The 16,481-nt window shown below is 40.6% G+C and overlaps 1 protein-coding gene across 1 annotated transcript in view; it reads left to right on the forward strand.

Moving 5' to 3' along the window:
• DNAH14 (dynein axonemal heavy chain 14) overlaps nt 1-16,481 on the forward strand; it is a 346,072-nt gene that overhangs the window by 121,277 nt on the left and 208,314 nt on the right. Inside the window, exons 21-23 of the mRNA XM_078078658.1 lie at nt 776-1,021; nt 5,880-6,001; nt 8,164-8,335. Coding sequence (XP_077934784.1) covers nt 776-1,021; nt 5,880-6,001; nt 8,164-8,335 — 540 coding nt within the window. The remainder of the gene's footprint in view (nt 1-775; nt 1,022-5,879; nt 6,002-8,163; nt 8,336-16,481) is intronic.

The following is a 16,481-nucleotide window of genomic DNA, read 5'->3' on the forward strand; positions in this document are numbered from 1 at the left end:
CTAGTCCTATTTGCTCAGAGTCCCCACTGAGCTGCATTACCAAAACCTAGGGATTAGGCATCACTCTTTAACCCCATGAAGATGACATATGGGAACAGTGGTAGATTCTTCTTTCAGGGATAGAAACAATTAGCCCAGCCAGTTAATTCTACGATATGGGAATGAGGAGCCCTCTGAGTATCTCTGTTGCAGTGAGTGAGCCTGGAGATCTTGTGTCAGGATCTTGTCCTGAGGGAACTGGCAGTTCATGCCCATTGGAAAGAAGGCCTATTTATACTCCACTAAAGTGTTTTGAGAGCTGTGTATCCTCATGGCGATTGGGCCAAGAAAGGGAAGCCATGGAAAGCTTGGGTCCATTAGGATTACATCCTCTCAGGTAATTGTATCTCGAGAATTATTGCAGAAAGTAAAAGCATGTCACAGAGTGAGGAAGCAGTTGGCATTAGTGCAGAGAAAAGAAAGCTGGAGGGGCTAATACCGTCTGCACGTGTACAGAAGGTGCTGTTACTGTTCTTCACATGGGCTCAAATTAGAGGAAACACGCACGGTGACTAGGAATTTCCCTGAGCGTGCAGAACGTGGAAGGGTTCGAATGGATGAAGCCAGCCAAGGGCCCTGTCGTGCGGGTCGGGATTCGCAGTCTCCGGTCAGGGTGTCACCGGGCTGGGACCAGGTCTCCAGGGCCTGGGACGTGCGCGTTCGTGTAAGTCTTGTGTTGTAAATGCATCAGGAACCATTCGTCCACTGAATATTAATGAATCTGTTTTCATCTTAGATGTTTCAGTACGAAAATGAAATTAACGAAATCTCCACCTCTGCCACTAATGAAGCTGCTCTTGAGAAGATGCTGTTTAAGATTATTGACCAATGGAACACGACCCCGCTACACTTAGTCGTTCATCAGTCAGAGACGGTGTCCATCCTGATAATTTCATCGATAGACGACATATTAACTCAGTTAGAAGAGTCTCAAATCATACTTGCAACAGTTAAAGGATCTTCCTCTCTCGGGCCCATTCGGGTAAATATTGGGGCAAAGGGAAACTATTGTAATTGTTTATAGTTTTATTTATCACTTTAATTTTTTGCATTTTGCAACCTTTTGAATTGTATAAATCACTCACATACTTACAAAGAAATGAGAATGAATGTTAGTAGTGTAAATACTAGAAGTAACTTCTAGAAATACCTGCATTTCTAGCAGAGCCCATGTCGAGCCCATTGCCTGCGGACTCTGCTTGCTGACGCGGAACGCTTCTTTCTCGTTTCCTGTGCTGTTGCTCGCAAGGGTTAGTCCTGCCTGCACCGCTGTGTGTCCTGCAGCCACTGCTGAACACCAGCCTGCTCCTCTGCGCTCGTATGGTTAGGAACTGAAGCACAGGGCCAGCAGGTATTCAGCATTCCCCAAAAGGCCCCTCTTTGGACTGCCCCACGTCCAATACTGTGGCCAAGAATCATTTATGAACGTCAGAAAACTCAACAGGCAATGTAATAATATACAGATACTTAATAGTAAAGTTACCATAACTGATAGAGAGAGAGAGAGAGAAATGTGGACCCATCAAGTGGAATTCCCATTATTTGCAAACACACAAACACACAAGCACTTAGAGAAAATGTCAGTTAAATGTCAGTTAACTGAACCTTAGACCAAAAAAAAAAAAAAAATCACAAAAAAGGGTTGAACCAATAGACTATATTCTCTAACCACATGTATTAAAATAAAAAACAGCAGAGAAACAGCAAAAAATAGGCAACAGCAAAACTATCACACACAAAAAAATCTGATTTCAAAGCATCCATAAGAATATACAGGAAATGTAATAAAAAAATTTTCATTAAAAAAGAATTCTAAATCAAACTTTGTCATAATTGGCTTAGAGCCCCATGGAAATGAAGGTTTAGAACACCAAATGCCTTCATTAAAAAGTAAAAATGAAGTTAGTAAGTGATATATCGCGCATCCTTCAAGAAGCTGAAAAACACGCGCACACACACACGGACTCCGGCTTCCAGTAAGATACACCGTCCTGCCTGAAATACCCAAAGCAGAACAGAAAAAATTGGAACTGTGGTTTTCAGGACACTTGACATCAGGCATTGAATGACAAGGATCCTAGAGAGATGAGAAGCAAACAAGAGGAGCCCCATGGTTGCCCCAACCTGAGTGTGCAGGCCTCGGTTGGGCCTGGCAACTCCCTGATAGGGGGAGACGCTGCTGAAAGTCAGAGGAGGCCAGAGGTTGCAGGGCGAAGTACCAGCGAGGATAGAACTCCAGAGAGCCGTGGAAGCTCCCTACTCAGGTACTCTGCAGCCCCAAGTGCTGGCATGTGAATTCCAGGGAATGCCCTGAAACCAGGGGGATGACCCCTTGAGAGGATCTGAGGGAACCATTCACCCAGGGCTGGGAATAGGGCCCATATTCACCAGCCGCAACAGGAGACTAGGATTTGTGAGCATTATAGACGGAGCACTGGAAAGGATCTTGCCACAGTAAACTAAATGCTGCTCTACAGCTCTTTAAAGCAAACCCCCAGCTGATGAAACTGTTTCTAAGTAATTTAACAGCACTCAGAACAAGAATATTTATGGGAATACAAAAATAGGGGCACCTGGGTGGCTCAGTCAGTGAAGCGTCTGAATGTTAATGAATATGTTTTCATTTTAGATGTTTCAGTATGAAACATCTAAAGTTTACCGAAGGAAACTGATCCAGAAGTGACACAGATGTCAGAATTAGATGAGGACAATGAAATGATTTTTTTTTTTTTAAAGATTTTATTTATTTGACAGAGAGCATGAGCGGGGGAAGCAACAGAGGGAGAGGGAGAAGCAGGCTTCCCGCTGAGCCGGGAGCCCGACACGGGACTCGATCCCAGGGCCCCGGGACCATGACCTGAGCCAAAGGCAGGCGCCTAACCGACTGAGCCACCCAGGTGCCCCTGCAACAATTATTTTAACTCTATGCCATATGTTTAAAAGTAGATATGTAGAAGATAATACAGACCAAATACAAATATGAAGACCAAAGTCAAACTTCTACAGATGAAAACTATAATATCTGACATGAACTATACACCAGATGAGATTGACAGCAGATTAGACATTGCAGGAGAGAAGTTAGTGAATTTAAATAATTTTGAAAAAGAAGAACAAAGCTGGCAGATCAACACTACCTGGTTTTAAGACTTACTGTCAGTTTTATATTGGTTTAAAGACAGAAAAATGGGACAGAATAGAGAGTACAGAAATAGACCCACATATATATGGACATGTGATTGTCAACAAAAGTTTAAAGACAATTCTGGAAAGAAGTCTTTTTAGAAATGGAGCTGGCAAATCGGACAGTTGCATGCAAAACAAATTTTTAAAAATCCTTCAAGCTATGTCTTGTAGCATTTATAAACTTTAACTCAGGAATGGATCATAGGCCTGAATGCAAAACCTAAAACATCAGAAGAAATTTTTGAAACATTGGGAAGAAAACATCAGAGAAAATTTTTGTGACCTTGGGCTAGACAGTTTTCTCCAATATGACACCAAAAGAGTGATCAATAGAAGGATTTCTATTAAAAATTAAAAACTTGTGCCCTTCAAAAGACACTTAATATCAAGGGGAAAAAATACAAGCCAAGACTGGAAGGAAATATTTGCAAAGCTTGTATTTGGTAAAGGACTTGTTTCAAGAATATATAAAGAATTCTCAAAATAAAAAAAGTAAAGAAATGGGCAACAGATTTAAGCAGACACTTCACCAAAGAAAATATTTAGATGGGAAATAAATGTATGCAAAGATGCTTCACTTCATTATTCCTCAGGGAAAAGTTAGAATCCCAATGAGGTACCACTACACACCTTATGGATTGACTAAAACGAAAAAGACTGATCATCCCCAGTGTTGGTGAGGATGCAGCGGAACAGGGAACTCTTGCACACTGCTGTGTGAAAGGTAAAATGTTACGATCGCTTCAAAGGTTTACTAAAAGTTAAAAAATAGACCTACCACATGATGTAGGCATTCCACTTGTAGATATTTACCCCAAAGAAAGGAAAGCTTATGTCCATACAAAGACTTACACCTGAATATTCATAGCAGCTTTATTTGTAATAGTGAAAAACAGGAAGCAACCCAGGTGTACACTTGCTGGATGGTAAATATATCATTGTCTATCTATACGGTGGACTACTACTCAGCCGTAAAAAAAAGAAATACACATGCAACAACATGAATGAATCTCAAAATAATTATGCTGAGTGAAAGAAGTCAGACCAGAAAGAGTACATACTATACGGTTTCATTCATAGAGAATTCTAGAAAATGCCAACTAGGCTTTGGTTTCAGAAAGTAGATCGGTGGTTGCCTAGGGATGGGAATAGGCTGGAGTGGGAGGAAGGGACTGCATCAGGGCACAAGAAACCTTTCCAGGGTAATGGATGTGTTCATTATCTTGATTGTGGTGATTGCTTCACAGTTTTAAACAGATGTCAAAACATTAAATTGTACAATTTAAAGAGGTGCCATTTACTGTATGTCACTTATACCTCAATAAAGTTATTGAAATATAAAATAGAGTTTAAATGAAATAGGGAGGTGCAAAGCAGAAAGGAGATCTAAATGAGTTACACATGGTTCCCTCCGAGGAGTCCAAGTTAGGGGATGGGCCAGTCTGCTGGTTTCCAGGCATTTTAGTACTAATTGATTTTTAACCATTTTCCTCTTACTTTAATAAACATACAAGCTGGAAAAAGATGTTATAGCCACACAATGTTTGTTTGTTTGTTTGTTTTTAATTAAAAGAATGAAGAAAACCTTTTAGTACTAATGTAAAGCCTCTCAAACACACAATTAAGTTAAAAAAAAACAAGTTACAAAACAATGTGTATAATATGGTTGCATTGATGTAAACTATTAAAGATATTACATGTACGTATGTACAAAAATATTTAAAGAAAGGACTGAAACAATATACATACCAAAAAATATTTGTTAAAAATAGAGCTACCCTGTGACCCAGCAATTGCACTACTAAGTATTTACCCCAAAGATACAAATGTAGTGATCTGAAGGGGCAAATGCACCCCAGTGTTTATAGCAGCAATGTCCACAATAGCCAAACTATTGAAAGAGCCCAGATGCCATCGACAGATGAATGGGTAAAGATGTGGTGTGTATATATATATATATATATATATATATATATATATATATACACACACACATATATATACACACACACAATGGAATACTACTCCGCCATCAAAAAAAAGAAAGAAATCTTGCCATTTGCAACAATGTGGATGGAACTAGAGGGTATTATGCTAAACGAAATAATCAGAGAAAGACAATTATCATGATCTCACTCATGTGGAATTTAAGAAACAAAACAGAGGAGGAAAAAATAAAACAAGATGAAATCAGAGACAGAGACAAACCATAAGAGACTCTTAATCATGGGAAACAAACTGAAGGTTGCTGGAGGGGAGGGGGGTGGAGGGATGGGGTAACTGGGTGATGGGCATTAAGGAGGACACATGATGGAATGAGCACTGGGTGTTATATAAGACTGATGAATCACTGACCTCTACCTCTGAAACGAACAATACACTGTATGTTAATTAATTGAATTTAAATTTTAAAAAATTAAATAAAATATGCATATATTAAAAAATATTTGTATGTTATGTAAAAAATAAAACAGAAAATTGCATGGACAGAACATATCAAATGTCTCCCAAAACTAAATGTAATTAGATTTACATTTATTTATGTGACCCTCCATAATACTGTCTGTATGTCAGTGACTGATAATCACTTTTGATGTCAGTATTTTTACTAAATGAATCTTTAGACTTTATGAATGTGTGTGTTCATCTTATAGGATCTTGTGGATGAGTGGGATCAGAACTTGACTCTCTTCTCTCATACTCTTGAGGAATGGATGAATTGTCAAAGAAATTGGCTTTATCTTGAACCAATCTTTCATTCTGTAGAAATACAAAGGTAAAAAGCCATAAAGAGTTTAAAAAAAAATGCATGGTGGGTGTTTATTGCCTATAATCCCTGAGAAGTCATTTCTTCAATAAACGCTCTAAAATAATCCACCTATGGGCACAGGAGTATAATCTGAATTTGTTTTTCATGGAAGATCGTAAGCATCATCTTTTTTTTTTTTTAAAGTCCTATTTCTCAATTATTGATATAAAGCTATTAAGGACTGGGAAAGGAGTGTCAGGTCATTGTAATCCCTAAACCACAATACTGTGTGTCTGTTTAGTTCTAGAATATTAGTGTGGTTTTGATATGAATAATAAACATGTTTTAAATAGCATTCATACATGAATGGTAGTTTCTTACTTTGGACCATGTGAAAGAATGGAGGTTATAGACAGTTGGTGAAAATTCTACCTTTTCTTTTTATTCATACCATTCAAATTAATTGGTTTCTCTTTAAAGTGACTGGTCTTAATAGTACGTAAGTTCTGACACATGTATTATCTGGACAGAATTTAAAGTGTTGACCATAAATCATACAAGCTAGTATAGAAGCCTTTCTGAAATAAGGTAGGAAGTCATAGAGCGTGTATTTATAAGGTATATTAGAGCAGATGATAGAAGACCTTGAATATCAGGTTAAGTGTTGTGAATTTTATTTTAGGGGCAAAGGGGAGCTATGAGAGGCTCACAAAAGAAAACTGTTTAGATGTGAGTACTGCTTTGCAGGGAACAATATCCATTTTCGTTATACATGTGTATTTCTTGTCATATGAATGCTTTAGTTTCTTCTATCTGTAGTTATTCTAGAGTTCCCAGAGGTGAAACCACATACCTAAGGAATGTACCCTTTGTGATTATAACAACTTACTGCCTTAAACTCGAACTTCAATATTACTCTTTCCTAAAGATTTCTTAATTGATGGAAAGATAAGACCCCTAGTTCAGAATGTCACCAAGTTGTTCTTCACAGGATTTGCGAGAGAAAAGGGGGCTCTTTTTTTTTTTTTAAAGATTTTATTTATTTGACACAGAGAGAGAGACAGCTAGAGAGGGAATACAAGCAGGGGGAGCAGGAGAGGGAGAAGCAGGCTCCTGGCTGAGCAGGGGGCCCGATGCGGGGCTCGATCCCAGGACCCTGGGATCGTGACCTGAGCCGAAGGCAGACGCTTAACTGCTGAGCCACCCAGGTGCCCCGAAAAGGGGGCTCTTAATGAAGTGTTGCTGGAGTCCTGTACAAGAGCGCTAAAGGAAAGAAGACACGGGTCTGTAATGGACCTGCCTTTGACTAGTGGAGAAGGATGGGGGGCACTCCTACCGGGGGGAGTGTGAAAAAGAGGAAGGGGAAGAGAGATTCATTAGCAAGGAGAATTGTTCAAAGGGAAAGCTGTCCATTCCCCTCCCACCATACTCACTGTGAGGTCACACCAGAGCCTCCTGTGGGTGTTGGGAGGGTGCCCAACAGAGGGGAGGTTGAAGGCTCCTCCCCAATAGGATTTTTACTGCGTTGAAGAAATTTTTAGGCCCATCGCCCAAAATGGGGACTGGGATAATTGGCGGGGTGGGGGGAGGGGGCTAGTGGAAGAGCTTGACGTGTATTGATTGCCCTGGGGCTTGGGGCGTTAGAAACTAGGCCTCGCCTCTTCTCTGGAGAGCTCTGAAGCATCCTTCAGTAGCAGAGCAGAGAAGTACGAGAACACGCAGTTACGGGGACCACAGGTGCTCACCCACAGGTGGCGGTGCCCTCTAGGGGACGTTGGGCAGTTCTAATGCCAAAAATCGCTTCTCCAAGATCAGTAGCTTCTTCTCAAGAAGCACTCTCCAGATCCCATTTCCTCTAGAATTTCAGTAGCCTTTGTTTTATTACATTTCCTAGGACACAGGTCACTTTTACTTTATGTAGAACTTGTGTATGCCTATCTTACATCTCTCACTAAGTATAATCTTGTTAAATGATGGACGCATGTCTGATTTATCCTGGTATTTCCTACCGTGTACATCACCATACATAATAAACACTATAAACTATCTTCAACTAATGATCAGCAAAAATAAAACAGGTCATAACATTTTAAAAATTGAACAATATTCTGTGGAAAATGCATTTAGATTATAGATTTTAATTATAGTACCTTCAAAAGATAAAATTATCTCTAATTTTCTTTCTAAAGGCAGCTCCCAGCAGAAGCAAAACTCTTCTCTCATGTGATTTCCATGTGGAGAGAAATAATGTTAAAAATACAAAACAAACTGGATGCTTTGCGAATAACCACCTCTGCAGGAGTCCTTGAAATTCTGCAAAATTGCAATACATGTCTTGACTATATAATGAAAGGTCTGGAGGTAAAACTATATAGCAATCCTAAAGTGGAGAATCATTTACTCTTCAAAATGTAATGTAATGCACAACAGAAACTCTTCCAATGCAGATTTTCTTTCCTCTATTTCCAACTCTCACCAACTATAGGGTTAATGAAAATACTATCAAAAAGAAAAAAAAAAAATTGGATAGATCAATCTAAATGGCCTTAGACAAAATACCACATTTTTTAAGTGCCTAGATTTCCTTATCTTTAAATTGGGAATAATGGTAGTGCCTACCTTGAGGGGCTTTGTGCTAAATGAGATAATGCATTTAAAGCATGAGAGCTGGCACAAAGAAAGTATTCAATGAATTACTTATATTAGCACTACGATTATTATTACATTGACAAAATCAGCAAAAATTGAAATGGAATAGTTTGATTATTTTATTTATTTTATTTTAAATCCAGTATAGTTAACATAAAGTGTTGAATTAGTTTCTGGGATACAATGTAATAATTCAACAATTCTATCATTATTCAGTGCTCATCAAGGTTCGTGTACTCTTCATCCCCTTCACCTGTTTCATCCGCTCCCCCCCGCCCCCCCCTCCCCCCCGGTAACCAGCAGTGTGTTCTCTACAATTAAGAGTCTCTTTCTTGGTTTGTCTTTTTATTTCCTTTGTTCATTTGTTTTGTTTCTTAAATTACACATATGAGTGAAATCATACGGTATTTTCTTTCTCTGCCTGACTGACTTCATTTAACATTACACCCTCTAGATCCACCCATGTTGTTGCAAATGGCAAGATTTCTTTTTTTTTAAAGATTTTATTTATTTATTTGAGAGAGAGAGTGAGAGAGAGCATGAGAGGAGAGAGGGTCAGAGGGAGAAGCAGACTCCCGCTGAGCAGGGAGCCAGATGTGGGACTCCATCCAGGGACTCCGGGATCATGAGCTGAGCCGAAGGCAGTCGCTTAACCGACTGAGCCACCCAGGCGCCCAAGATTTCTTTTTTTTTTTTTTTTTATGACTGAGTAGTATTCCATTGTATATACAGACCACATCTTCTTTATCCATTCATTTGTGGACACTTGGGCTCTTCCATAACTTGGCTATTGTAAATAATGCTGTGATAAACATAAGGGTGCATATATCTTTTTGAATTAGTGTTCTTGTATTTTTTGGGTAAATACCCTATAGTGGAATTACTGGATCATATGGTAGTTCTTTTAATTTTTCAAGGAACCTCCATACTGTTTTCCACAGTGGCTGCACCAGTTTGCATTCCCACTAACAGTACGCGAGGGTTCCTTTTTTCCCCACATCCTCACCAACACCTGTCGTTTCTTGTGTTTTGGATTTTAGCCATTCTGACGGGTGTGAGGTGTGATCTCATTGTGGTTTTGATTTGTCTTTCCCTGATGATGAGTGATGTTAGGCATCTTTCCATGTATCTATTGACCATCTGCATGTCTTCTTTGGAGAAATATCTGTTCATGTCTTCTGTCCATTTTTTAATGGGATTATTTGGGGGTTTTGGTATTGAGATGTATAAATTCTTTATGTGTTTTGGATGTTAACCTTTATCAGATATGTCATTTGCAAATATCTTCTCCCATTCAGTAGGTGGTTGTTTAGTTTTGTCGATGGTTTCCTTTGCTGTGCAGAAGCTTTTTATTTTGATGTAGTCCTGTTGGTTTATTTTTGCTTTTGTTTCCCCTGCCTCAGGAGAAATATCTAAAAAGAAGTTGGTATGGCTGATGTCAGAGACATTACTGCCTGTGCTCTCTTCTAGGATTTTTATGGTTTCAGGTTTTCACATTTAGGTCTTTAATCCATTTTGAGTTTATTTTCGTGTATGGCGTAAGAAAGCGGTTTCATTCTTTTGCATGTTGCTGTCCAGTTTTCCCAAGACCATTTGTTGAAGCAACTGTCTTTTTCCCATTGCATATTCTTGCCTCCTTTGTTGAAAATTAATTGACCATATAATTGTGGGTTTATTTCTGAGCTCGCTATTCTGTTGTATTGATCTGTGTATCTTTTTTTTTTTTTTTAGAGAGACAGAGCATGAGTGGCAAGGATGGGCAGAGGGAGAGAGAGAGACAGAATCCCCAGCAGGCTCCACAGAGCATGGGGCCGATGCACAGGGCCTGATCTCACGACCCTGAGATCATGACCTGAGCCAAAATCAAGAGTTGGACACCTAATCGAATGAGCCACCCAGGCGCCCCTCTATGTGTCTGTTTTTGTGTCAGTACCATATTGTTTTGATTACTACTGATTTGTAGTATATCTTGAAATCTCAGATTGTGATGCCTCCAGCTTTGTTCTTCTTCTTCAAGATTGCTTTGGCTTTTTGGGGTCTTCTGCGAATTTAGGATTGATTGTTCTCATTCTGTGAAAAATGCTGTTGGTATTTTGATAGGGATTGCATTAATGTGTAGATTGCTTTGGGTAGTATAAATATTTTAGCAATATTTGTTCTTCCTGTCCATGTGCATGGAATACCTTTCCATTTGTTCATGTCATCTTAAATTTATTTCATCAGTGTTTTATCATTTATAGTCAAAGTACAGGTCTTTCACCTGCTTTGTTAAGTTTATTCCTAGATATTTTATTATTTTGGGTGCTTTTGTAAATGGGACTATTTTCTTAATTTCTCTTACTGCTACTTCATTCTTAGTGTATAGAAATACAATGGATTTCTGTATATTGATTTTATATCATACAACCTTACTGAATTCCTTTATCAGTTCTAGTAGTTTTTTGGTGGAGTCTTTATGATTTTTTATGTATAGTATCATGTCATTCTGCAAACATCCTTACCAATTTGGATATCTTTTATTCCTTTTTTCTTGTCTAATTACTGTGGTTAGGACTTCCAGTACTATTTTTTGAATAAAAGTGGTGAGAGTAGATATCCTTGTCTTGTTTGACCATAGAGGAAAAGGTCTCAGTTTTTCTGTATTTAGGATGGTATTACCTGTGGGTTTTTCATATATGGCCTTTATTATGTTGAGGTATGTTCCCTCTAAACCTACTTTGTTGAGAGTCTTTATCATGAATGGATGTTGTACTTTGTCAAATGATTTTTTGTGTGTTTATTGATATGACCATATGTTTTTTATCCTTTCTCTTGTTGAGGTGATGAATCATGTTGAATGATTTGCAAATATTGAACCACCATTGCATCCTGGGAATAAATCCCACTTGATCATGGTGAATGATTTTTTTTAGTGTATTGTTGGATTCAGTTTGCTAATACTTTGTTGAGGATTTTTGCATATATGTTCACCAGAGATATTGACCTACAGTTCTCTTCTTTTGTAGTATCTTTCTGTGGTTTTGTTATCAGGGTAATGCTGTCTCATACTATGAATTTAGAAGCTTTCTTTCCTCTTCAATTTTTTTGAATAGCTTGAAGAATAGGTATTAACTCTTCTTTAAATGTTTGGTAGAATTCGCCTGTGAAGCCGTCTGGTCCTGGACTTTTGGTTTTTGGGAGGTTTTTGATTACTGATTCAATTTCATTGCTGATAGTCTGATCAAAGTTTCTATTTCTCCCTGATTTAGTTTTGGGAGGTTATAAGTTTCGAGGAATTTATGCATTTCTCCTAGGTTGTCCAATTTGTTAGCATATAATTTTTCATAATATTCTCTTATAATCCTTTGCATTTCTGTGATGTTAGTTGTATTTCTCCTCTTTCATTTCTTATTTTGTTTATTTGAGCCCTCTTTTTTTTTTTTTTTAGATGACTCTGGCCAAAAGTTTATCAATTTTGTTGATCTTTTCAAAGAACCGTCTCCTGGTTTCATTGATCTGTACTATTGTTTTTTTAGTTTCTATTTTGTTTATTTCTGCTCTGATCTTTATTATTTCCTTCCTTCTACTAGTTTTGAGTTTTGTTTGTTCTTCTTTTTCTAGTTCCTTTAGTTGTAAAGTTAAGTTGTTTGAGATTTTTCTTCTTTGTTGAGGTAGACCTGTATTGCTATAAACTTCCCCTTAGAACCATTTCTGCTGCATCCCAAAGATTTTGGACCATTGTGTTTTCATTTTCATTATAATGAGTACTAGGTATTACATAAGACTGATGAATCACTGACCTCTACCTCTGAAACCAGTAATACATTATATGTTAATTGAATTTAAATAAAAATAAATAAATTTAAAAACCAAAAAAACCCACAAAGTGTCCCCTTTAACATTTCTTGTAGGGTTGATTTTGTGGTTGTGAACTCCTTTAACTTTCATTTGTCTGAGAAACTCTTTATCTCTCCCTCTGTTCTGAATGAGAGCCTTGCTGGATAGAATATTCTTGGTTGCAGGTTTTTCCTTTTAGCACTTTGAATTGATCATGCCTCTCTCTTCTGGCCTGCATAGTTTCTGCTGCATAATCAGCTGATAGCCTTATGGGGTTTCCATTGCATGCAACTGTTTTCCTTTCTCTTGCTGCATCTAAAATTCTCTTGATCACTTCTTTTTGACATTTTAATTACGTGTCTTGGTGCAGACCTCCTTGGGTTGATTTTTTTTTGGGGGGGGGGTGCTCTCTGTACCTCCTGGATCTGGATTTCTGTTTCCTTCCCCAGATTCAGGAAGTTTTCAGCTATTATTTCTTCAAATAAATGTTCTGCCCCCTTTTCTCTCTGTTCTTCTTCTGGAATCACTATCATGTGACTGTTATTACGCTTGATGGTGTCCCTGAGTTCTCAACCTGTTCTCGTTTTTTATTACTCTTTTTTCTTTGTCTTGTCCAGCTTGATGGCTTTTGATTACATGTCTTCCAGGTCACTGATCTGTTCTTCTTCCTCTAATCTATTTATACCCTCTGGTGTATTTTTAATTTCAGTTATTGAGTTCTTCATTCTGATGGTTCTTTTTTATGTTTTCTATCTTTGTTGAGGGTCTCACTGAGGTCTCCACTCTTTTCTCAATTCTAGCGAGCATCTTTATGAGCGTTACTTTAAATTCGCTATCAGACATATTACTTATCTCCGTTTCGCTTAGGTCTCCTACTCTGATTTTGTCTTGTTCTTTGATTTGGGACATATTCCTCTGTCTCCTCATTCTGTCTCTTGCGTTGTCTGTTTCTCTGTGTTAGGAAAGTCAACTCTGTCTCCTGCACTTGAAAGTAGTGGCTTTATGAAGAGGTCCTGCAGTGCAATGTCTGTTCCCCAGAACCTGGTGCTTCAGGGGGTGTCTCCTATGTGTGTTGCCCCAGGGGTGTCCTCCCGTTGTGGCTGGGATGTGTTTGCCTTCAGTCCTGTTGTCTGCGATGGCTCCCTGCCTGTTGTGGGCAGAGTCTGGTGCCTGTGGTATTAGTGGGCTGCTCCGGGGCTGCCTTGGGCTGGAGTTGAGTCAGACCAGGCGTTTGCCAGAGATGCAGTAGCACCAAACTGCAGGCCCTGTCCCTGTGTCGTCCCCGGAGAAGCTTCTATTCGTGGGTGGGGCCTGCAGTCAGACCAGCTGCCTGCCCTCAGCCCACTGCTGGGGTCACAGTCAGACAGGTGTGTGCTTATCTTCCCCTCTCCCTGGGGCAGGACTCACTTTGAGTGGTGCTGAGCCTTGTCTGGGCCACGCACACACTGCCAGGCTTGTGGCACTGCTTTGACGGGCTCCTGCTGAGGGCATGTTGGAACTGGCAGGTCTGCAGAAGAGCGGGGGGTGCGGGGTACATAGTCTTAGCAGTGTCTGCAAGGTCTGCCGTGGAGGGGACCTGCGGTGGAGGACTGGCGGGAAGGGGCGTGTGTGAAGAGGAGTGTGGGGGGGCAGAGCTCACTGTTAGCATCCTTGGTGGGGAGCGATCCAGCTGTGCTGTTCCCACAGGTGTCTGTGGGCTGGGGGAGGGAAATGGTGCCTGCCGGCTCCTTTGTCCCTGGAGGGGTCTCCTGAGGATCTCTGTCCCTCCAGCACAGGCTCTGTGATGAGTAAACAAATTTCCCTCCCACAGGACTCACTTTTGGAGTGGTGCTGACCCTTGTCTGGGCCGCGCACACACTACCAGGCTTGTGGCACCGCTTTGACGGGCTCCTGCTGAGGGCCCATTTGGGGTGGGGGGAGTGGATCTGCAACATGCATGTGGGCAGGGGTGCAGGTCTGCTGTGTGAAGGGACCTGGAGCCGAGGTCTGGCTGGAGGGGGCGTGTCCACGCCAGAATGAGGGGGTTGCTGTTAGTAAGTTAGTTCCAGGCAGTGTCAGAGTATCTATGCTAGGGGAGGGAAATGGAACCTGCCAGCTCCTTTGTTTCTGGAGAAGTCTCCCACTGATCTCTGTCACTCCAACACAGGTTCTGAGATGAGTAAATGACGCTTTCCTGTGTGCCCCAGGTGTTTCAAACTGCAGCTTCTATGCTGTATCTCTGTGGGGCTCTTTGTCATGCAGTCTCTTTAACGGTGGGGACTCCCTTTCCTCTCTTCCTCCCAGCTCTCCCAGAGCTGAACCACTGATGTTTAAAATTCCAGGTTTTAAGTCCTGCTGGTTGTAAGAACTCACAAAATCTGACCCATCTCATTTTCAAAGCCAAATGTTAGGAGGATTCATCTGCCCCATGCTGGCTCCCTGTGAGAGGGTCTATTTCTCCCCCTCCCCACCCCCACCCGTGCTCGTGGGTGTCTCTCTTCTACCAACAGACCCACAGGTCCATTTAGCTCCCCACCACCTCTCTGCCCTTCCTCTCTTCTTCAGTGCGGCCTCTTTTCTACGTTTAGTTGTGGGGTTTGTTCTGGCAGTCTTCAGGTCATTTTCAGAGTTATTTATGCTGATGTGGGTGTTATCTAGGTTTACCTGGGCGACAAAGTGAGCTCAGGTCCTCCTACTCCACCATTTCCCCAGAAGTCCTCGTTTGATGATTTTATAAATTATTGATTCCATATATTTAAACATTGCCAAAACGCTTGTCAGCTAGACATACATATTTTAAAATACCGGGTTTTAATATCTGAGATTCGTGGTGAATATATTCACTTCACTTCATAAACCAAGATCTCTTTCTGGGTTTTTATATCTTTTCCTTGTTGAACACAAGTCACAGTGGTTGTGATGACCCCTCCAGAATACCCACATATGGTAGTTACAGCCTATAGAAAGTTCTCTGCCCAGGAAGACCCTCTGCTATATGAATCCATGATCTGGTTAATAATAGCAAGTTTACTGAGTAAAGATTGAGATAAGCCCTCTAATTATTTCTAGCGTTTCTTTGGACTATTACTAAGCATCATTACCAACCAGTAATTTTCCATTTATTCACGTATTGAGCACCTGCTTTATACCAGGTGCTGCTGCTACATGCTGGGACTCCCAAGATAATTCCCTACTGTTACAGAACTCAAGATCTATTATAGGAACCAAAGTAGAGAGATACTAGCATGTGATGTATGCTGTGATAGTTTGGGTGGTATGGTCACATGAAAGAAGAGAGATCAACCCAGCCTGGGAGAAGTGATCCTTCAGCTGGGTTTTGGAAGAATGTGTGAGTTAGGCAGGTAAAAGGGTCACTGTGTGTGGGTGGCTGGGTGGGAAGAGCATCCTAGGCAAGGGGGAAGTTCAGATCTGCAACCATGAACAAGTGTGGCATGTTCCAGAGACATAAACAAGATGGTACAAATGGAACCTAGTTTGCAAATGGCTAAGTGATGAGATTCCCCAGGGAGGCAGGGCCAGATGATGAAGGGCCTTGAATATCATAATGAAGGATTTTGAGCAGGGGAGTGAAATGATTCGATTTAGAAATGTCTCCCTAGAAAGAGCATAGAGTTATGTGTAGAAGGGGGGTGGTCAGTGAGAATAGATGAAAAGAACCCCGTTACAAGACTAGAAATCCTGGGAGACTAAGGTAAGACAGTGGTAGGGGTTAAGGAAGGTGGAGCCAGGAGCTTCAGATGGGCACAAGGAGGAGAGAGGAAGGAGGTCCAGGCTTGTGCCGAGATCTCTGGCTTGGACACCCAAGTGTAAGGGGATCCCAGTGCAGAGAGAGGAAGTAGGAGGGAGAGGCTTGTGTAGAATTATATAAGTACGTTTTGGACATGTTGAAAATCTAAGACTTATGGGACAGCCAAATGAACATCTGCAATCAGCAGTTGGGTATACAGATCTGGGGCAGGGAGAAGTGACAGGAGCCACAGAGCCCGCAGGACAGGCGGAGAGATGGGGTGTGCGCCATGTCAGCATTCAAGTGTGGGGACCA

Source organism: Halichoerus grypus, chromosome 7 (genome assembly GCF_964656455.1).
Source record: "Halichoerus grypus chromosome 7, mHalGry1.hap1.1, whole genome shotgun sequence".
Lineage (NCBI taxonomy): Eukaryota > Metazoa > Chordata > Mammalia > Carnivora > Phocidae > Halichoerus > Halichoerus grypus.